Source organism: Pogona vitticeps, chromosome 3 (genome assembly GCF_051106095.1).
Source record: "Pogona vitticeps strain Pit_001003342236 chromosome 3, PviZW2.1, whole genome shotgun sequence".
NCBI classification, from domain to species: domain Eukaryota; kingdom Metazoa; phylum Chordata; class Lepidosauria; order Squamata; family Agamidae; genus Pogona; species Pogona vitticeps.
In genome coordinates, this window is record NC_135785.1 from 74,625,348 (window position 1) to 74,649,137 (window position 23,790).

The following is a 23,790-nucleotide window of genomic DNA, read 5'->3' on the forward strand; positions in this document are numbered from 1 at the left end:
AGATATTGGCATAGACTGAACAGTTTGGAGGACTCCTCCCTGACAAAGTGCTGTTGGTTAGAACAACTAAAGGCTGGTGGATGGGACAACAATGTCACAAAAAATTAAAGGTCCACAATCTTCTCATGGAAAAGTTCCTTAGTTTAAGCTCTCGCAACCTTAGGAACTGAATCTTTGATCTTGATGCTAGTCAGGTTAGGGCAGCTATTGTTGGGTCCCGTTTTTCTACCTGGTATCCCCAACTTCAGGTGAATCATGCAAAACCAAAATATTTTGAGTCATTGACTTTTCCACAGATTCACAGAGCTTTTACAGAACTTAGATTTGGACATATGGTCTCAGCATACCTCGAAGGGAGATATAAAGGAATCCCAGTTGAGGAACGAAAATGTGTTTTTGGCTGCAACCAGATTGAGGATCTAACTCGTTATCTACTATTCTGTCCTCTCTATAAAAAAACTAGAGAAAGATTTGTGTCACCCATCATTCAGATGTATTTTAACCATACCACCACTGAAACAGTAGTAGGATTGCTTGCTGATACACAGTAGCACATTACATATGCTGTAGCACAATTTGCGCTAGCAGCTGAGGCTTCGATTCTTCAAAGGTCATAATGCCACATCAACTCTGAATACAATGGACTGGCATTATATGTTATGACAATATTCGTAGACTGGGTTTTATTGGCTTTATTGGTTTTAATGGTTTTAAGGTAATTTCCTGTTTTAATTGGATTTTATATGCTACAGCAGTCAGCACATTGTAAAGATCCATGGCCAGAAACAAAGTTTATATGTATATAGTATAGTACAGTGATGCCCCGCAAGATGAATTTAATTCGTTCCGCAGTTAATGTCGTCTTGCAAAAAATTCATCTTGTGAAACGCGTTTTCCCATAGGAATGCATTGAAATCTAATTAATGTGTTTCTATGGGCAAAAAAACACAAAAAAACAGAACAAAGTCAAATTTGGTTTACAGAGGGTTTATTAAGTGCTCTTTAAAGCCATACATATTGTGCAAATGATTTCAAAAATTTCAATAAAAAAACTTTAACTTTTTAAACATCATAGAAAAACATTTAAAATCAGCAAACATGAGGCAGGAACAAAAAACAGAAAACATCTGTCTTGTGAAGCACGGCCATAGGAACATTCATCTTGCGAGTCATCAACCCCATCACCAAAACCATTCGTCTTGCAAGTTTTTCGTTTGGTGAGGCATTCGTCTTGCAAGGTACCACTATCTACTGGTTACTTTGCTGTACAAGGACTCAGGAAAATAGGATTCAAACCACCACCATGAAAAGTCATTTAGAGACCTTGGAGTGAACACACTCTGTCAGCCTTAACTTTCCATAGAGGGCTGTTATGAGGATAGAATAGTGAACTGGAGAAAGTGCCTTCTTTGACCCACTGGAGGAAAGGAAGGACATAAATGTAACTAAATAAGTGTTTTCGCAGTCACACTTGCAGATTAAGCTCATATTTAACTTCCAATAGCCGCTCACAAAACTAATAATGTTAGAATACAAAATACAGTGGTGAGGGAACACATGTCCCATAACAAATAGTAATTTCTCCCTATTTGAGGTGGCACTCATCTAAAGTGTTGAAGTGTAGAACTTGACCCATGGACTCATTGCTGCTCAAAGTGAAGTGTGTTGTTACTCCTTTTAAAGAAGGAAGTCCAGAAGGTTTCAGTGCTAGCAGAACCTGTGAGAGGAACAGGAGGATGATTGGGGAAGAACACCATATGTTCAGGAGCTAGGACAATCTTTCGGCCACCCAGTTAAATTTTATGTTTCTTTATAGTCAGAGGTTGCTCTGTGTTCCACATGAATTTAGTAAATGAAATTATCTGAAGATGACCTGCCATATTCAAAGCTGAATGATGTATATTCTCCTACCTCTTATGCACAGGGCACAGCACTTAGACTGTGCACACAGACAAAACAAAAAACAAAAAACAAAACAAAAAACCTTGTGATGTGTGATTCAAATACTAGTTCTTGCCATCATCTTCTTTGCCCTCATGGTGTTACCAAAAGCATGTTGGTGCTCAGTAGCAGCCACTCCTGGAGTCTTCATGTAGTATGTGTACTAGAAGATAGAGGGATTACATGGTACATCATTCAAAAGATTTACTCAAGGTTAATTTCCTAAATTTAAGCTCTCACTTAAAATAAATGCATAATCTTCTCTGTCACAGTAGAAGTCTCAAGCATGACTTCAAATTGTACTTTTTTCCCTGAATGCCTGCAGGGAATTTTGCTTTTTATCTTTGCAAGACAGAAGGTTTAATAAAAATGAAGTCTTTTGTTTGATTCTGTAACAAAAATTTCAAGATAGTCTACCAATTATTTCTGGGTCATAAATCCTATTAAAAGCAAACGGCCTCTTGGGTGGTTAAGTGTCATTGTGTTTGGGTTATATAATATTTTAATATTGTGTATATTATGATAGGTAAAATTTTGGGGAATGGATGGTGACTTTGGAAACATGGATAATGCAGTTGAACAAGAAAATTACACTGACTGGATTACTAGAAAAATGCAGAAATTTCAGATACACTACAGTGGTACCTCGACTTACGAATGTCTCCACTTGCAAATGATTTGAGTTACGAACAGCTTCATTCGCAAAATGTTGCTTTGACTTGCAAACTGAGCCTCAACTTACAAACAAAAAGAAAGAAAGAAAAAACTTTCCTGCTCTTTTTTTGACCAAAGTTCATCTTAGGTCAAAAGAAGAAAAAAAATTTAAAAATTCACCCCCTAGTGGTAGATATAGATTAACTGGCTTTGCATTAGTTCCTATGGGAACTAATGCTTTGACTTTAGAACAGCGCCTCAACTTAAGAATGAAAAACAGCTGATAGTTTTCAACGCAGTCCTATGGAAAAGTTTGCCTCGACTTACGAACTTTTCAACATACGAACACCATTCCAATACGGATTAAGTTTGTAAGTCGAGGTACCACTGCACCTGTAACTAGAGAACCTGAATTATTTTATTTCAAATCTGTTTGCTTCTTTGGGCCTGTTGATATTTACTGTACACAAGAGGAATCATTTCTGTAGCTGATTGGTGAGGTGTCAGTTATATATGTTTGGTTCCTTTTCTAGTTGTGTTCCTGAGACTTAAACAATTAGCTGTGGCAACTTTCATGGTTCCTCTTGCATGCACATGAATATCCAATAGAATGTTGATGTAAAGTCTTCTTTCTGGTTGATTTTAATCCATGTATTTCTTGATTAAGAATATTTAGTTCTCTCCTGAGTAACTGGAGAAGACAATGCTTACTTTGACCTGTGGGGAATGGAAAGACCACTTTGTGTGCCCTATGCTGAGACATTAGAGGTGATAGCAAAATTTGTTTTGCATATAATAATACTTGGTGGCAAATGTAAGCACGTTTTGCCAGACAGACCTGGAATGTCAGCTGTACTGGTTGGTAACTATGGACAGTTCAATACCCATTTGATGCAGACTTGCCAAAGCTGAATGACACTGTTGATCTTAAGTCTAGACAACAGACGGAGACAGTCTTAAATGTGGGCAAGCAGGGTGGCCACTTGGCATACCTAGAGGAAGGGGTGCCAAGATGAACTTGGTGGCTTGATGTTTGCTGAATGACTAGTGAGGCAGGGTGGGTAAACAAGTGTAAACTCTCTTAACCTCCAAAGTTCTGTTTGTGTCCTCCTAACCATAAAAAATAAACTTCCTGTAAAAATAGACTTGCGTGAAATGCAATGAATGTGAACCTTATATGTTTTTCCTTTTTCAACTTTCAACTGGAGTTATGTATTGTTTTTTTTTTCAATAACAATCAGAACATGTTGAGGCAAGATTATCAAGCAGTTTAAGCAGAGCAAATACCACAAATATTGTGGGCACAACTTGGCAACATTGCAAACTGAATGGAGGGTATTGAAAGTGCTCTTCGCTTACTATTTGTGCCATGTATGCTGTGATGGACCTGATCATGGGCATCGTTCCTGAATATTCAGGTTTAGGAAAGTAATAACCATATCTAGACCATAAAGAGGATATCAGAACAGGGAGCCATCAGGAAGGTCCAGTAAGAAGGAGACTGATGAGAAGAGTGAGGAGAGTTCTTTTTAAGATTAAATATTCAGGGGTGGAGGACAGCAAGCAGAAATAGTATTTTGGAAGTTTTTGGGAGACAGAGAAGAGGCAGAGGACAAACTGGCATGGTATTTGTGACATATTTTTAGCTTCATGTAGTTGGTTTATGTACAGAAATGGACAAGATGCCTATTAATTCTTTGATATAATTTTGAATCCTTGTAAAAATGATGTGTCCTAGCTAGCTTCCATTCCCATGGGAAAGTGTACATCAAAGGACCATCCATTACAAAAGGGAAGTCAGGCAGGATGCCAGGGAGTAGGTTCCTCTTTGATAGGTTAAACTGGCCAAATGGTTTAAGCTAAAGGTTGAGCTAGCCAAATGGTTTGAAGCAGACCTTGATGTACAATGGGAGAACAATTAATGTACCTGAAGAGAGAGTAAACCGAATGAATTAAGGATTAGTTCAAAGAAGCCATTCCAGACTTGTGCCTGCAGGATTCACACCCCTGAGGCCAAGAGTAAGAAGTGAAAGGGAATCTTTAAGATGACTCTTGGGAGATGGAGAAAGGATGAAGAGGTGAAGAGTGAAAGGAGATGGTTAGATTTTAGCAGGAGAAAGGGCTTCCAGCTATGCCACAGTTAGCAAGAGCTTTAGAGATGGAACTTAGAAGTTAGTCAAGCCACCTGGGAGCTGCTAAGAAACCAGGGCTGATAAGAAGCAGAGAATGACAGGTTAGTATTTTCTTGCTTTCTTACCTGCAATTCTATTTTTCCCAATGTTCTTTATTTTGCCAGTGTTTTAAGTCTGTTGTTTTGTTTTGCATAAGTTCATTTGTTAATTTCCAAAAGTTTGTTATTGGATTTTGCAACTGTTTTCATAACCGGCAACCTTTACTTCCTTGCTTTCAGCAAAATATATACTTGTTTACTATTATTATTCAAACAAACCATTAAGACTTTTGGTCTGGAGATTGTTTTTGGGGGAACCCTGGTTATCTAAGTCTCATGCATAGCCAAAAATCAAGCATGTCTACCTTTGAGTTTTGAGAGCATTTTAAGAGTTCCCTATTGTCTGGTAAAGGGTAAACTCTGTGCTCTGATTCTTTGTCTGGATAGGTGATGATGGCAGCTTTCTACTTAAAATGGCAACCTCTCTTCTGGAGCCAGTGAGGTTAAGTCCTGACCAGGATGTTGGCAATTCTTTGGGTCTGAGTCCTTAGTTTGAATCTTTGGTATCAAGTCCTGAGTTCGAGTTCCTATTAAAAACAGGAGAAAGGGAGGGCGTGGGTGGGTTCCAAGTCACAAGTCAAGTCTGAGTCATTGGGAAAAAAACTCTGTGTCGACTTAAGTCCAACGTGACAGCGCGTCCAGCAACTCAAGTCCTTATCCCTGGTCCTTAACGCTTCTGAGGGGCTTCCTCCACCTTAAAGAAAGCTCTGGAGGATCCACTGAAATAAGAATACAGATGGTGATCCCATAACGGCTTATTGTTCTTTTAAAATATTTTCAAGTAGCTAATGCTCTTTCATGTACTCTTGCCAACCGGTGGTCATAGGGCTGGATCACACACAGAACCACTGGTCTCAGTGGATGGTCCCAGAGTGAAAGCGGGAGAGCAGCATGAGAATTCCTTTCCTTGACTGTTGGAATTCCCCCTATCAGTGCTTGTTGCATTACTGGTTTACAACTTGTGTGGGCTTTCCTCCTGCAGATGTTACTGCTCAGCCTATGGACCCTGGGGACAAAAGTCTTGCAACAGTGAGGAAGGTCTAGTGACAATAGCCGTGCTTTTCTTTTAGACATCGGGATCTCTTTTGTGTAATTAACTTGTGATGGGTGATAAATAGTTGAAACAAAGGATTGGAAACTGCAGTAGAAGTTTACAGAAATGGAACAAAGTTTATCCCTTAAAAACCTTTTTGGGAAAAAAAATCACATCAGGGTTGACCACACAGAAGTTTGCCCCACGTTGATGCTAATATCCTTGTACTGCACCCTGGCATTTAAACTGCTGTCGTCATTTACAGAGGAGTGTTCAATTATCCTATGAAAGTGCATTTCAAGTACCAAAAGTCACACAACCCCTTTTCTCCTTCATCCTTTTCTGCCCCTTTTGCCAATATTCAAATCCCTTTTAAAAAAAATATCTTTAGCAAGCTAAAAAGACAGGGTAAACATCTGAATTTGTGCTGTATCCGTTACGTGCAACAAAATATGAGAGATTAACTAGGATAATTTTTTAAAACAAACAAACCATAGTTTACAAATTGTATGGCAGTTGTAGTCCTTATTAGAGGTGAGCCAGATGGTAGGCAAAAGAAGTAGGGTTCACTCTCACACTACAACGCTCTCTCTGCATCATCAGTGTTGTTATCTGCACATGCCTAACAGTGGCCCTCAAGGACCAATCACATAATTCGAAAGCAAGACAAAATAATGTGAGTGGAAAAGTATATTAAAAAGCAAAAACAAAAAAGCACGCCCTGTTGACTGAACAAAATATACTATTTACTCATGTCAAAAGATCTGCTCTACTTGCAATTAACTGTAATGTCATATAGTTGATGGAGTAAATATTAACAGGAATTGTGAGAAACATGGTGTGAATTATGGATTAATACCCATCTAGCCACTCCTTTAATCAAAGATGAATATTTAAAATACACCATCCACTATGGCCCTAGGATTACTCTCTAGAAGAGTAGTTCCCAAGCAACAGTTGCACGTATTACAAAATTATGTTAAGTGGTGTAACCGAGATTTCTGCACTTCAACACAAATCAAATTTGATGCAAAATGTTTATGAGATTTATATATTTGTAATATACTTTCCCACATGTATGAATGTATCATCGAGGCACAGCCTCTACTATCCTGCATTTGCTCCATGCATTGACAGAAAATCAGCATATGCATTGCATAGGTCCTATACAGTGCTGCCTTGCATAACGACGATAATCAGTGCAGCAAAAACCGCTGCAAAGCAATTTCGTCGCTATGCAATATTAAAAAGCCCATAGGAATGCATTGAAACCCCTTCAATGCATTCCTATGGGCTTCAGACTCACCTTAAAGCGAAAATCCTCCATACGGCGGCCATTTTCACTGCCGAGCAAGCGAGGAATCCATCCCAGAAAACAGCGGGCGGCCATTTTTTTTACCCAGCTGCCATTTTGGAACCGCCGATCAGCTGTTAAAAAATCATCACTTTGCGATGATCGGTAAGCGAAACAGGGTACCGATCGCAAAGCGATTTTTCCCCATAGGGAACATTGCAAAGCGATCGTAAAAAGTTAATCGCTATGCGATTTCTTCGTTAAATGGGGCGCCCGTTAAGCAAGGCACCACTGTATTTCTTATACCAAATTTATCACTGTGAATGATATGTACTCAAAAGAGTTCAAGACACACACATATGCACACACGATCCCCTTGCTATAAACATACCCCAAGATATATGAACATTTATGTGTATTTGGTGAGGTAAATGTTTTTCAGTATAATTGAGCATTTGGCTGACCAAACAAAAAAAGATAGTCAACTGATACTCAAATTGTGTCAAGTGATGGCCAAATCTTTTTTAGGGATTAGTGTTATAAAAATGTGATTAATGCATGAAGGGAGCTTTTCTGTCCATGTTTTCCAAAAGGGCTGGCTAACTGTTTGTTTTTTATTTAGCACTAAACCTTTTGGGAGGGAAGTCAGCATTTTACATGTTCAAAGATAAAGGGCAAGGTAGTTTCTTTGCTTGTTTCAGTGACTTTGGCTCACCCTTTAGAATGACTCTGGAGAAATGGGGAACAGAATTTCTGATAAGCATGTGTTTCTTGTTACCTAATCCCCTCAGCTCCAACTTAGCTGAAGCAGGTATATGTAGCAGAAAAAGGAATGAGAGCATAGCTACTACTTTAAAAATAGGCTGATTTTGGATGGTAAGGGTTTGATTAATTTAATCTGGTTTGGGGTGTTCTTGTTGTTGTTCAAAAACACCAGGCACAGTCAATTAAAACTATAAAAACACTGACTGGTATCATATAACTGATACAAGTTCTAAAAAAAAAAACCTAAGTTAAATATTGGAGCAGTGTGTATGCTGTTCCTAATATTGCCTTTTTTGTATCTCTGATGGTGTTATTTCTGAATCTGCAACTGCTTATAATATTGCGTGAATTTGTTTGATATTGTTCCCAAAGCTGCAATGATTACAGAGACCACTAAACTGTGTTTTATCCAGAGGCAAGATCTTTCGATTACCAGGTCTCTGTTTGTTGTCGTTGTTGTTTAGTCATGTCTGACTCTTTGTGACCCCATGGAGCAGAGCACGCCAGGCCCTCCTGTCTTCCACTGCCTCCCAGAGTTGGGTCAAATTCATGTTGGTCGCTTTGATGACATTGTTCAACCATTTCATCCTCTGTCATCCCCTTCTCCTATTGCCTTCACACTTTCCCAACATCAGGGTCTTTTCCAGGGAGATTTTTCTTCTTATGAGATGTACAGTGGTACCTCACAAGACGACCCCGCTGAACGACAAATCTGCATAACGATGACTTTTTGCGATCGCTATAGCGATTCACAAAACAGTCATTCCAATGGGGGATTTTCACTGGACGTTGATTAGGTCTGTGCTTCGTGACCCATTTGTTCACAAGATGATGATTTTTACAGCTGATCGGAGGCTTCACAAAATGGCTGCCCTGTGTTTTCCAGACCCACGCTTCGCAGGACAGCCATTTTAACAGCTGATCGGCACTCGCAAAATGGCTTCCCTATGGGCGATCTTTGCTGGATGACGAGGTATTTTCCCCATTGGAACGCATTAAACCAGGGTTCAATGCATTCCAGTGGGGAAATGGATTTCGCATGACGACGATTTCACTAAACAGCGATTTCAATGGGACAGATTATCATTGTCATGCGGGCACCACTGTATTCGAGCCTAAGGATCAGCTTCAGGATCTCTCCTTCAAGAGAGCACTCAGGGTTGATTTCCTTTAGAATTGATAGATTTGTTTTCCTTGCAGTCTGGGGGACTCACAAGAGCCTCCTCCAGCACCACAATTCAAAAGCATCAATTCTTTCGCGGTCAGCTTTCTTTATGGTCCAGCTCTCACTTCCATACATCGCTACAGGGAAAACCATAGCTTTGACTATGCAGACTTTTGTTGACAAGGTGATGTCTTTGCTTTTTAAGATTTTGTCTAGGTTTGTCATCGCTTTCCTCCCAAGAAGCAGGCATCTTTTAATTTTGTGGCTGCTGTGACCATTTGCAGTGATCATGGAGCCCAAGAAAGTAAAATCTGTCACGGCTTCCATGTCTTCCCATTCGATTTGCCAGGAGGTGATGGGACCAGTGGCCATGATCGTAAGGTTTTTTTTTTATGTTGAGCAGTGTATGTTCAACACAGAACTTACACACACATAATTTCCAATGAAATCTACAAGGTTTATATGTCAACCATTGTCTTTCAAGCTCCGTTTCTTATTCTGGTGATAATATTTATTTCTGTGAATTTAAACATATATTTTCTTCATTAAAGCAGTATTTTACTTAAAGACAAATGGTGATATTAATTTTTAATTCTCCCTCAGTCTGCATAACTTGATGTAGTCCCTAGAGAGCACAGCTGAAGGTCTTGACAAGATGTTTGATTAAACAAAAAACTTTTGCCTAGTATCAGCACTAATTTTATAAATATGGCTCACTCTCCCAGTTGGAAAAAGTTATTTTTTTCCATATTTTATTGATTTGGTTGTTACCTTGCAGTATTTTTTATTCTTTCAATAGCTTGTGTAGAATGTAATTTATTGCACTGATTAAAAAGGGGACAATTTACCAGATTCCACAGAGGTGCATTCTAGTTTCACTCAACTGAGAATGTAATATGATTTACACAAGAGCCCACAAAATACAGGACCTATAGAACGTCTCTAGAGGAACTCCCACTTCTTCACAGGGGAAGAGTAGATGGCAGGGGGAGGAGGGTGTTTCTGAAGGGTTTGTAGTTATAAAATCCTATTCTGGGAGTGGGGAGTGATGGAGCAGAATCACTCTGCATTTCCCAGCAGGTGCTGTGACCTTGATGAATGTTAGCTTCCATTTTACCTTTAGCAGAGCTCAGCATTATTTGTGACTGACAGCATTCCAAAGTACAGTAGACATGAGCATTTCCTTGACCTATACATAAAAAGCTTTTGAAAAGATGTTTGTGGCTTCAGGGTACAGTGTATTTGTTTCTTCTTTGTGGAGGTGCTGCTTCAATTTTGTATTCTGTTCAATTGTTTTTATACCCTAAAAATAAAAAAAGTAGACTCTAGATTTTTTGTTACAAAACCTCAATTTCCTCAAAGCAGAATAGATAGTGAATTGTTTGAAAGGCTGCTGTGCCTCAGAAGAGGCAGACTCGATATCTTACCCAGTTTCATGAGAGGCAGGCATTGTTCTTTCATCATGGGAGGCTTCTGACTTGTCCCATGTGGCTTACCATGGAGACTTGACAGTGGCCTCAGTGGATGCAGAGGACAATCCCAGGAACATTGGATATATCAGGTCACAAATGGTAATATATTGAATATTGAATGTTGCTATCTTATCAAAATGAGTGTTTTTTTCTATTGGATTCACTAAAGTGGAGAGCTGAATTCACTGATGTTCCGGCAGGCCTTCCCCACAGCCAATTCCTGACCTTCCCTATTTTTCCTTTGCCCTAGTCTTCGTTTCACTTCGTTCTTGCTTTTCCTCTACCTTAAAATTGTATTAATTTTTATTGTAAATTGTCATTGTTGTAAGCCGCCTAGAGTGGTCCTATGTGATTCAGATAGGCGGGATATAAATTAAATAAATAAAAAATAAAAATAAATAAAAAGCTGAATTCACTTAATATGGATGTTCGCATGACAAGGAAACCTTATTGGATTTCTAATGTGTTTTGTTAACCTCGAAGAGCCTATAGCCTTTTAAATATATTTTGCAACTTTAGCAAAATTAGCTGTTGGCTTCAAGCTATTGGCTAACAAGCACCACATTGCTGTTCAGACGTCCATTTTATGATCACATCTCATATTTCCAGGGTTACACTTCTTATACCCTTTTAATCATTTAGTACATTATTTATACAAAATTTCAGGCTTTGACATCCCCTCCTGTCAGGCGAGGGCGGTGATGCCTTGCTTGTAGATTTTCTTTGCCGCGTAATAGTCTAGCAATCTTGACAGCCCTGTCCTGGTCATAGTCCTGGACAATATATTGGAACATGTTGTTTGGGAAAAACAGTCCTTGCCTCCCAAAAACTGGGGGGATGTCTTGTCAGAGTCTTCTAATGTGCAGAGTCTTATGGCACTTTAAAGAGTAGCATGTTTTATTTGACCTAAGCTTTAATAGAATCATAGAAAAATGGAGTTGGAAGGGACCTATAAGGCCAATGAGCCCCCTGGCTTAGTGCAGGAACAAGTGGGCTGCAAGCCAGGCGATGACATGGAATTGCTATATTGTCAGTTATAGAAGAATATTCTTTCTGGAACTAAGTTCTTAATTATAATATAGAACGCCTACTCCCACCAAGATCTACCCGTGTCACTCGTGCAAGCCAGGAGGTGAGGCTGAGGAGCCTAACGCCGAGGGAGGCCCGGAAGGTAAAGACAAGAAATCGGGCCTTCTCGGCGGTGGCTCCTCGCCTTTGGAACAACCTACCTCCTGAGATTCGCGTGGCACCTTCGCTGGGTATCTTTAAAAATCAACTAAAAACATGGATGTTTCGGCAGGCCTTCCCTCCAGACAATTCCTGATGCCCTCTCCTCCCTCTCTCCTATTGTTTCCTCCCTCTCCTAAGGTTTCTTCTATTTAAAATTTTTTATACTATTTTATGCTGTTAGCCGCCTAGAGTGGTCTTAACCGACCAGATAGGCGGGATATAAATAAAATAAATAAAAATTCAAGTTCATCAGACAGTAGTTGTTTGTATTTCATATTAGCTGAATTTCCTTTCAGGATTTCTAGCAGCCTACGCCATATACTCTTGGGACGAAGATTTTAAAGTCAGTAGACAAAAGGCCTTTTTGGCAGCTGCCCCTAGACTATGGAATGCTACCCCAAGTGAGATTCGTCTGGTGCTGACATTAATGACGTTTCGGCACCAGGTCAAAACCTTCCTGTTCCAGAAGATTTTTAATTGAAATAATATCAACTGTGGGTCCTAATGGCAATTTTTAGACTATTGTATTTGTAATTCTATTCTACTTGTTTTATCTTTTTATTGCATTAAAATTGTTGTAAGCCTCCCAGAGACCTTTGGGTAGTGTGGGAGGTTTATAGGTTAAATAAAATACATACATAAATAAATAAATAACCCCAGTGAATTTCCATGGCTGAGCGGGGATTTGAACCAAAGGCTCTTGAGTCCTAGTCTATTGCTCTATTCACTACACCAGACTGGGTATCCCACACTGGGTGTGCCTATTCCCTGCCAAATAAGAAACCATGTGTTTTTATTAGGGGTAATTGGTAACCTTTTGTCTAACAAGATTGGGACAGATCTTAATACTACCAATAGTTGGAGCATTCTTTGGCACTGTCCTTCTTTGGGATTGGGATGTAGACTGATCTTTCCCAATCCTCTGGCCACTGCGGAATTTTCTAAACTCGCTGGCATATTGAGTGTAGCACCTTAACAGCATCATCTTTTAAGATTTTAAATAGTTCAACTGGAATTCTATCACCTCCACTGGCCTTGTTGTTAGCCATGCTTTCTAAGGCCCACATGACTTCACTCTCCAGTCTGGCTCAAGGTCATCAACCAGAGTATCTGGGTTGTCCGGGACATCCAGATCTTTCTAGTATAATTCCTCTGTGTATTCTTGACGCCTCTTCTTTATGTCTTCTGCTTTTGTAAGATCCCTACGATTTTTGTCCTTTATCATGTCCATCTTTGCAGAAAATGTTCCTTTAATATCTCCAATTTTCTTGAACAGATCTGTGGTTTTTCCCTTTCTATTCTTTTCCTCTATTTCTTTGCACTGTTCATTTAAGAAGGCCCCCTTGTCTCTCCTTGCTATTCTTTGGAAGTCTGCATTCAATTTTCTGTAACTTCTGTATCTCCCTTGCATTTTGTTTCCCTTCTCTTCTCTGCTATTTGCAAGGCCTCGTTGGACAGCCACTTTGCTTTCTTGCATTTCCTTTTCTTTGGGATGGTTTTTGTTGCTGCTTCCTGTACAATGCTCTGAGCCTCCATCCGTAGTTCTTCAGGCACTCTGTCCACCAAATCGAGTTCCTTAAATCTGTTCTTCACTTTCACTGTGTATTCATAAAGGATTTGGTTTAGATTATACCTGACTAGCCCAGTGTTTTTTCCTACTTTCTTCAATTTAAGCTTGAGCTGTGCTATAAGAATCTGATGATCAGAGCCACAATCAGCTCCAGGTCTTGTTTTTGCTGGCTGTATAGAATAGCTTCTCCATCTTTGGCTGCAAATAATATAATCAGTCTGATTTCGATATTGCCCATCTGGTGATTTCCATGTGTAGAGTTGCCTCTTGTGTGGTTGGAAAAGAGTGTTTGTGGTGACCAGCTTGTTCTCTTGACAAAACTCTATTAGCCTTTGTCCTGCTTCATTTTGAACTCCAAGGCCAAACTTTCCTGTTGTTCCTTTTCCTTTGTTCTCTTGACTCCCTACTTTAGCATTCCAGTCCCCTAAAATGAGAAGATCTTTCTTTGGTGTCAGTTCTAGAAGGTGTTGTAAGTCTTCATAGAATTGGTCAATTTCAGCCTCTTCAGCATTGGTGGTTGGTGCTATAGCAGTACAATAACAACAGCACCCACACTGGAAATATAGTTCTGACTGCTATATAGGAAATGGTCAATGAGGGGCCAGTTAAAACTTTGTGGGGAAAGTCTCCATCACCAGTACCACAATGAAAAAGGACATTTTCTGAATCTCCAATTAAGCCAATTTCTGTTGGAGGAGAAATAACAAAAAGATCTTAAAAGCCAAGTTGAATTCTCCAGTATACTCATACAGAGCTGACACCTCTTAAAATACCCAGATCTAAGATCATGTAAGGCTTTAAGAGCTAAAGCCACTCACTATCTTGCATTCAGATTAGAAATGAACTCAGAGCGGATCTAAAACAGATATATAATTCTTCTTCATATAACCAATTTTGGCAGCAGCATTTTAAAGCAATTTGAAGATGAACTCACTGTCTTCAAAAGCAGGCTAACACAGAGAGTATTACCACAGTCAAGTCTGGAAGAAACTAGGGCATGAATGCCTTGTGTCCCAGATCTAGTTTGTGCTAGTTTGTAGTGCTGCATCAAGTAGTAATAGCAAAAGACACTCTTAACCACCCATGTTAGGTAAAGGTAAAGGTTCCCCTTGACAATTTTTGTCCAGTCGTGTTCGACTCTAGGGGGCGGCGCTCATCCCGCTCTTCAAGCCATAGAGCCAGCGTTTTGTCCGAAGACAATCTTTCCGTGGTCACATGGCCAGTGTGATTTAGACACGGAACACTGTTTACCTTCCCACCGAGATGGTACCTATTTATCTACTCGCATTTGCATGCTTTCGAACCGCTAGGTTGGCGGGAGCTGGGACAAGCAACGGGCGCTCACTCCGTCGCGTGGATTCGATCTTACGACTGCTTGGTCTTCTGACCCTGCAGCACAGGCTTCTGCGGTTACCTCCACATTTAACAGCTACATTGGATTCAGGAGAATCCCCAACCTATAGTAATGAATGGTTTTGAGGGGAATGCAACCCTGACTGAAAACAGAGCAGATCTTTGTCCTGGATTGATTTTCTCTTTTTTACAATTGTACTTAGTTCTTTCAGTTGAGAAGGGGTTCTCAGTTTATTAATAGTGGTTTTTTTGATGCCTTTTACAACAGTCCTTAAAGGCAGCTTTTGTTGATCAATAAAAATATAAGAAAGCAAATTCATAAATCTGAGTGATGGTTGCCTGTCAGGGTTCCCTCCCTATAGCCACTGAACCACACTACCTTCCTTTTTCTTGGGTGGGTGGACCCAGGGAGAGTCCCTTGTAGTGATGATGGTGGAGCTTGCTTGGCACCAGATCACTTCCAAGAACTCCAGTCTGCTCAGAACTGGCAATATCTGCCAGGAGTTTATTTTTTAAAAAAATCCGCATGCTAAATACTTAGAAGCAATATGCCTACCTTGCAAGATAGAGCTGCCACCACACCCACACATAGGATGAATTAAAAATAATGATTTAAAAAAATCAAAAATTGTATATTTTTATTTAAATAGTTCTTAAAATTTAAGTCAAATTTTGGTTGGAAAAAACTCTAAATATAGTTTTCTGTTTAAGATACATTATAGTTCAAAGTTTATTCAGCATGAAATAGAACTTATGTAGCATGAAGCTGTATATTCATGCAATATTTACATTTTTGGCAAACTCATTAAATTAATCCAAGTTATCCAAGCTGAGATAACATGCACTTTTTCACAGTAAAAATTGTATGAAATGAGCAACGTTCAAGAAAAGACCTTAATCCCATTGTTGATCTGCAAATCTATGTGCAAACAATGAATTCATTCATGTTTAAGCAAATATAAGAATATGTATGCTATATAATGTTATTGTTTTAGCAAAATAAAACAATTTGAGTGTTTTCTCCAAATATGAGTGATTAACCTATTAAACTAAAATCTGTTCTGAAAGAGCTGTTTTACTAATCTGGCAGGTTATTATTTTAAATATGAAATCTTCATCTGCAAATATTAAAGATTATAATTACCAGCAAGAATGAGTCTTTAAAAATCATGATTTAAATCAAGTGTTACTGTCTAGTGGTTTGAATCATGATTTAAATCAAATCCATCCTGCCCACACAAATACCAAATTTCCCAGCAGCTGGTCAAGGCAAGATTTGGCTTTAGTACCATAAGCCCTCTGAGCCAACAACCCACACAATTGGTTGAAGAGATTTATATATTTTATTAAAAGAAGGGAAAGGAGCAAAAGTTCCAAAAAGGATCACAAACGTACTTGGAGCAAAATACACAGCAGTCTGAGGTAATACAGTAGTTCACACCAGAAAATAACAAAGTTAACTAGTCTACCTGATACTCACACCTTATTGTAGAGTCAGCATAGCTCCTAGGCATACACAGAATACATTCTTTCAAGCATCTCAAAGCAGTATCTGGATAAAGCCCCTTCTCCAAGAGTGAGACTGAGCCCTCTAACCAGATTTCTCAATCCTCTTTATACCTTAAACCACTCATACCAAACGTTCCCAATAGACATGTGAATTTATTGAATGTTTACCAAGACAAAAGCACCTTCTTCATCTTTTCATTTCACATAGCTGTAATCCTCCCTTAATTTGCATCTCTTCAGGCAAGGAAGCGGACTGACTTTTGATAAAGAGAAATAAGTTGGAGGTGTTTATGATTTGGAGTTCATTCCATAATCGTCTGATGATGCAAACAGAGAATGTGATTGATTACTGTAAATAATCTGTTTGACATTAGGGTTTCTCACAGTGTTCATATTTGATTTAAAGTCAGTTTTCTGTGCTAGTCTGAATAGTTTAATAAAGACTTCATATAATTTATGTTGCAGAGTTTTGAATTTTGGTTAGGTTCCTCTAGCTGCACAGCAGAAATACAGGGATTCACAGAGCAGAGTACTTTGAAGTTCACCAGAGTAGACCACCCCTTTCTCTCATTAATTGGTACTTACCATCTAAATAATGCACTTTGAGACATTAGTATGAGAACGTGTTATCCGGTTTTAGGCAGGGACAGTGCCTGGCAGAAGATCAAGAAAAGGAGACCAGTGTGATACAACGTAACAGATTTCATTTACTTACAATTGAACAAATAAAAACAGCAACTCTGGAACAAACATGACTGCTTTGAGCAAACAGGCCTCAACAGACTTCAACAGACTTACTGACTGCCAACAGGCAAAAGAGAGTGAGGGGAAACCCTGAACAGAGAGACAGGAGGGAATAATTGGTTAATGTTGGGTAGTTTGACAGTCACCCCAGCCCAGAAAGGTCTCTTCCAGCCAAACCCATTAAAGACAGCAGGTGAGCCTGCAAAAACCTTTCAAAAATTTATGGCTTCATTCCTGACATGCATGAAACAAGATGAACTATATTCTGCCTAATGTTATGCACACTAAATAACTGTAGTTCAACAACTTCATGTCTCCTGTTATCTAGCCCAAATAATTAGTGTACTTTCTATGGACGGTTACAATATGGAGGGCACAACTGCAGACAAAGGAGAAACTGATTATTCTGCTACTTTCTGATTATTATTTCTGTTTTTCTCCATTGTATTATTTCCTGCACTTGCAAATATAAAACAACTCACTGATCACTATTAGAGCACTATGTCATTTTTCAGCCAACCTCCATTGTTCAGCTGATCCTGCAAATTGCAGTGCATGGTGCACTATGATACTTAAAAAGTCAGTGTGCCGTTTTTATTTAGCCCAGGGTTTTTTGTCTTTCATTTTCCTCTTGATAAAACTAGTTATAATTATGTGCGACTGTGCTTAATTACTGCAGCTGCATCTTTTTTGCTGCTGCTAGATGAAATTTACTACAACTATTCTCTGTCTTTATGGATTGCAACTTCACAATTCTTTTATCTTTTAGGTATGCTTAGTAGTCAATTTTTCAAAAAAAAAAAAAAATCAGTATTTCCAGTAAGCGAACTCATAGGAATTTTCAGTTAGGTCAAGATCTTAATATCTGTTTTAATTCCCCCCAAAGCTTGTGATCTAACTTTTAATTTTAGCAGTAGGTGTCTCTTCTCCAGTGTGTAACAACAAACACAAACACACACACACACACACACACACACACACACAGAGTTCATTTTACTACATTGCTATTCACAAGAAAATATAAACAGAGAAGGTTAAGAAAAGATGCATTGTATAAACTGACCTTTGAGTCCATAAAAAAATTAATACGCCAGGATCCTGGACAGTCACACTGCCCACACAACAGACATAGTGCAAGTGGTTTAACCTGCAGAAGTTATAGGACCTCACGTGAAGAACTGCAAACCAGATATTCAATAAAAGGCTCTCTGCACACAAGCAATACTTGCATAAGTGAGAGATCCTGCTGCATTATGCTCTAGTGGTACTCATGAAGATTTTGGCTTTGTTTATGCACTCTACTGTCCATAACATTTTAATAATCACAACCAGTTTTTCTTCAGTTTTCCTCCAGAGCTGGTATATTCTGTCTCACATTCATTTTATCTTGTGGACAGTAATCAGTAGTCATCTGCAAGACCATTAAATAATCTGTAGAAAACTTCTATTGTGCGACTGATCTACCTGCCATGTGATGAAACAAAAGTCAGATAATCTCTATCAGAGTATATAGAGCATGTGTGGTTTTTTTGCAGTCCTTTTTAAATAGCTCATTATGGTGCTTAACACATTTTATAGAAGAAACTGTACATTTTAACTTTGAGTCCATTGGAATATTTTGCACTTTGTCCATTCATTTGTACTGACATTAATTTTTGATGGAAACTGATTTTTGATGCTTGTTCTCTGTAGAAAACTGTTGGTATGTCTCTTGAGTCCATGTACATTATTCCACTTATCTTTGTGAGAAATATTCTAATTTTTGGTACTTTCTATTTGAAACATTTTATGTTATGATGTTGGCATAGTTTTCTATTTTCTGTATTTCAAAGTGCTGCAGGATTTGCTTGTCACATGCCTTATATGGTACAGACATAGCACCATCTGCTGTACAATAATATGCAGGCAGCTACTTTTGGAGTACAGTGAGATATGGTACTTTAACAAACATGCTTTATGAACCTGGAAGTAAAGTATCTTTTCCATCTTTATTAACACTTTCCTAAGAAAATTTATATTCATAGAAATTTTATTTCACCTAAACAGTTGTTGTTTAGTCGTTTAGTCGTGTCCGACTCTTTGTGACCCCATGGACCAGAGCATGCCAGGCCCTCCTGTCTTCCACTTCCAACACAGCCAAATTCATGTTGGTAGCTTTGATGACACTGTCCAACCATCTCATCCTCTGTTGTCCCCTTCTCCTCTTGCCTTCACACTTTCCCAACATCAGGGTCTTTTCCAGGGAGTCTTCTCTTCTCATGAGATGGCCAAAGTATTGGAGCCTCAGCTTCAGGATCTGTCCTTCCAGGGTTGATTTCCTTTAGAATGGATAGGTTTGTTCTCCTTGCAGGCCAGGGGACTCTCAAGAGCCTCCTCCAACACCACAATCCAAAAAGCATCAATTATTTGGCGGTCAGCCTTCTTTATGGTCCAGCTCTCACTCCCATACATCACTACTGGGAAAACCATTTATTTATTTTATTTATTTATTTGATTTTTACCCCGCCCCTCTAGACCATGTCTACTCGGGGCGGCTTACAAAATAAAACAGAACAGTATAAAAATATATAAAATCATAAAATTACAATTACAATTTCAATTTAAAACAATTAATTTAAAGAGAGGATTACCAAGATGGAATAGCAAAGAAAAGAAAAAAGGAGAAAGACTTAATTGACTGGAGGGAAGGCCTGCCTGAATAACCAAGTTTTTAACTGGCTTTTAAAAACACCCAGCGAGGGTGCCAGCCAAATTTCTGTTGGAAGGGTGTTCCACAGCCGAGGAGCCACCGCTGAGAAGGCCCAGTTTCTTGTTTTTTCCTTCCGGGCCTCTCTCGGTGTCAGACCCCTCAGCCGCCCCTGCTGGCTATGTCGGGTGATTCGGGTAGATCTGGGTGGGAGAAGACGGTCTGCCAAATATTGAGGTCCCAAACCGTATAGGGCTTTATAAGTGATCATTAGCACTTTGAAGTCAACGCAGAAACGGATGGGCAACCAGTGCAAAGTAGCCAGAGTGGGGGAGATATGCTGGTGTTTTCTCACCCCACGAAGGAGCCTGGCTTCTGCATTCTGGACCATCTGAAGTTTCCGCATCAGCCTCAAAGGCAGCCCCACGTAGAGTACGTTACAATGGTCTAATCTCTAGATTACAAGCACATGGACTAGAGTAGTGAGGGCTCCCCGACAAGATATGGTCGCAGCTGGGCAATCCGCCATAGATGAAAATAGGTGGAGCAGACCACAGACGCGGACCTCACTCTTTGCGGCAAGGGTCGTCCCTCCAAAGGAGAGGAAGCCACCTATGCCGCTGACGGAAGGGCCGCCCACCCTGAAGACCTCCGTCTTGTCTGGGTTCAGCCTCAATCCATTTGACTGCATCCATTCCAGTACAGTCTCCAGGCAGCGCTGGAGGGACCGGACGGCATCCACTGAAGTTGGTGTAAAGGAGATGTAGAGCTGTGTGTCATCAGCTTTGATAATCAAAGCAAACCATAGCTTTGATTATGTGGACCTTTGTCGACAAGGTGATGTCTCTGCTTTTTAAGATGCTGTCTAGGTTTGTCATCACTTTCCTCCCAATAAGCAGGCTTCTTTTAATTTCAGCTAAACAGTACAATTCAGAGAGTATGTTTTGTTTTGTTTTGTTTTGCTAGCGAGTGTCTGTCCCAAGAGTAACAGCAAAGGCTCTTCATTTCCACTTGAGGAAAAGAGTGAAAAGTGTATCTTCCCTTACATTACACAACTGGTTTTCAGACTATATGTTCTTTTTCCCCAATAAGATCTAAGCACATGTATATAAAAGTGTGAAACAGTGGAATCAATGTTTATTTTTGCCTGGTCGTATTTTTGTAATAGTGAGAAACATGTCCATCTGTGGTACTTTAATTTCCTATGTATAGTATTAATTATCTTGTCTATATTTTGCTGTTAATAGTTGGTCGTCTATTTTATCTTGAGGTCTGAAAATGTTTAAAGATGCATTTTGAAGATAATAAGAAATGATAACAGAAAAATTGTTGTGAAATTACTGGATTTCTGCAGATGTATGTATTGATTAGCAAATAACTAATGTTAGTTCTTTAAAATCTATAAAAGTATCACAGTCCTGATGTTAATATTGCACTGAAATTGTAACCTTATTACGGTAACTTGAAGATCATGGATGCCATCGGGTAATATAATTTGGTGTGCAGAATTTAGGTAGTCCATGCTTTCTTTGCAACAATATGCTTTAAAGAAGACCACCTAAGAACAAAGTTGTGGGTTGTAGTTTATCCTGTAATCACTGAGATTGTTGGTGCCTAGTGAAATGAAAATAAGCTGCCTCTGGCTAACAAAATATACTTTGGCTGGTAATGTTTATGTAATACTTCAGGAAAAGGCTGATGGTGTAATTGATATTACCAAATGGCAGTCTTACATCTTTCAAAACATAAATGGGTATGCACTTCGTGATTCTTTCATCTCATGTACTGTAGGAGAACCAGTGTACAAATAGCATAAACAATGTACAAAGGATCAAAACCACTGTACAAAAACAGCAGCTCGGTGCATAACAATAGTATCAGCAAAAAAGCAAAGCTAGGACAACGATTGTTACAAATAATTATAAGAATTTGTTCTGCTCTCCTCCTATGTTGCTTAGTCTTGTACTCTATGAGTCTCTTTGTGGTGGGGTTTTCTTCAGCAAGAACAGCCTGTAATTAAGCTTTGGACATCACAAATAGGCAGTTAACAGAAAGAATATAATTAACTTAGGTTTCTTCTTCTTGTGCTTCTCATGGTACAAGCAAAGACAGAACTTGTGTGCTTTTTCCATGCTGAAATATTCATGTGTAAATATTTGTGTAGGATAGGTGGAGTGTGAATTTCTACTCTGCATATTACAGGAGAAGAAAAACAGTGATGCATGTCCTCAGTTCACAATTTTGTATAAAACCTCTATGAAGAATTGATATAATGCTGATGATATGTATACTGGAAAATCCTAATAGTACCATCATCCAGTTTTGTTTGGTGTGTGGAGTCTGGTGGAAAAGGCAGAGAGTAAGTAGACTAGCAGGCAGAGTGGAGCAGAAGCCCAATTCATGCACAAATGTAATAGGACTTTGGACATAAAAAGCCTAATGGTATTAGCTAACAAAAGGCATCATCATTATCACCATTGTCTTTGTCATCATCAAACCACTGTTGTAGTTGTGGGAGTATTTTAATGTTAACATTTTATTTTTGTATATTCTTTTAAAAATAAAAGTTGCATATATTTTGCTTTTGCTTGACAGATCCATGATGGAATACTCCAGTTCAATCTTCCTAATTTCCATTAGTTTTCTACACATTGAAGCCTTACGTGGCAATGGAACAACATCATTTAATGATACAACAACAAGTAAGGAAATGTTGAATTTGGTGATAAGTCTCTGTGTGAAGTCTTTTTTTTTAGAGATATTAATACTCTGCAGCCAATTACTTACACATGTCTGCTGTTTTAGCAATTGAGATATTAGTATGTCACAACTTTTGCAAAATGTGACATCAGTCTGTAATGTGCCTCCTGACCTTCATATGATGAACACTAACTGCAACATATATGAGTAATGGACAATGCATGGTATCTTCCTACTGACAGTAGCCTTCAGTGTTGTGTTTATTGCTCTGAAGCTTCTCTGAGACTTCCATCCTCACTAAATCTTGGCGGGCTGTCAGCTTTCTTTTTCCCCCAGGTAGCAGTTAATTGTAATTGGTCCGAGTCTGGCCCTCTTTCAGTTTCCCTGCTATCTAATTTGTTCCAGGTGAGCAATAAGAAAAGCCTGACTTCTTGCAACTTGGATTTTGTCTCTGTACAAGTCACTGTATATCTTGTTTTGCTTTCGATTTTTGTTCTGCTGGCTAGTCTGTGTCGCATAATAAATACTATCTATCAAAGCTTTTGACAACACAACACTTCAGGAAACTCGGGGTTGGGGAAGAGGAGATGAATCAGTGAATCCTAGTGAACATTCTGTCCCTCCCTTCATGTTTTTGTGGTTGTCTTGGACACCTGAGGCATAGTTGTCACTTTTGGAATTATACTATACAGTGATGCCTCGCAAGACGAAATTACTTTGTTCCGCGAGTCATGTCGTATTGCGAAAATTTCATCTTGTGAAGCGTGGTATTAATGGTTGGGCGATTTATAACAAACCCCCCAAAAAGGAAAATAATTCGTCTTATGAAGCATGGCCATAGAAAAATTCATCTTGTAAGTCACCAAAAAAATCACAACTTTTGTCTTGCGAGTTTTTCATTGTGTGAGGCATTTGTTTTGCGAGGCATCGCTGTATTTTTCATTAGTATCAATTAATAACTTTCCCACTACATGAAGCCCCTAAGAAACTTTGTCAAGAAGTATGTCAAAGCAAACCTAATTTTCTTTTGTGATTTCCACTTTCTTCCCATTGCTTCTTGCTGATGGTTAAAAATCAGTGGTTTTAGTGGACTGGCAAGTCCATTGCTGAAATCTTATTTCTGCAAGGCACTTTCTCACCTGTCCTCTGCAATGTAGGGGTTGCATTATTGCAGTATTGTAAGGCTGGCTGCAAGATCATGCATGTGAAGCACTATGCAGATGGTGATGACTTTGTTTGTACATTGTTCCTTGTTCTCCATCATTTGAATTTTTGACTGGAGCAGAAAGCGGCTGCTGGATTTTTACTGGGGCAGACTAAAGAGACTTTTCTTTAGTCGCCCAGATAGGCAGGGTATAAATCAAATAAATAAATAAACTGCACTCTTCATGTCAGAAAAAGTCAACATGCTGGTTGATCTGTGAAGAAATTGCTTGGAATGCAG

General features: G+C 39.0%; 1 protein-coding gene across 3 annotated transcripts in view; it reads left to right on the top strand.

Annotated features, from left to right (window-relative positions):
• Window positions 1–23,790, top strand: part of PTPRE (protein tyrosine phosphatase receptor type E) — a 146,415-nt gene that overhangs the window by 66,444 nt on the left and 56,181 nt on the right. For all 3 annotated transcript variants that reach the window (XM_072995411.2, XM_072995408.2, XM_072995409.2), the window contains one exon: window positions 22,242–22,348. In XM_072995411.2, the coding sequence (XP_072851512.2) occupies window positions 22,246–22,348 (103 nt within the window). In that variant the 5' untranslated portion in view covers window positions 22,242–22,245. The remainder of the gene's footprint in view (window positions 1–22,241; window positions 22,349–23,790) is intronic.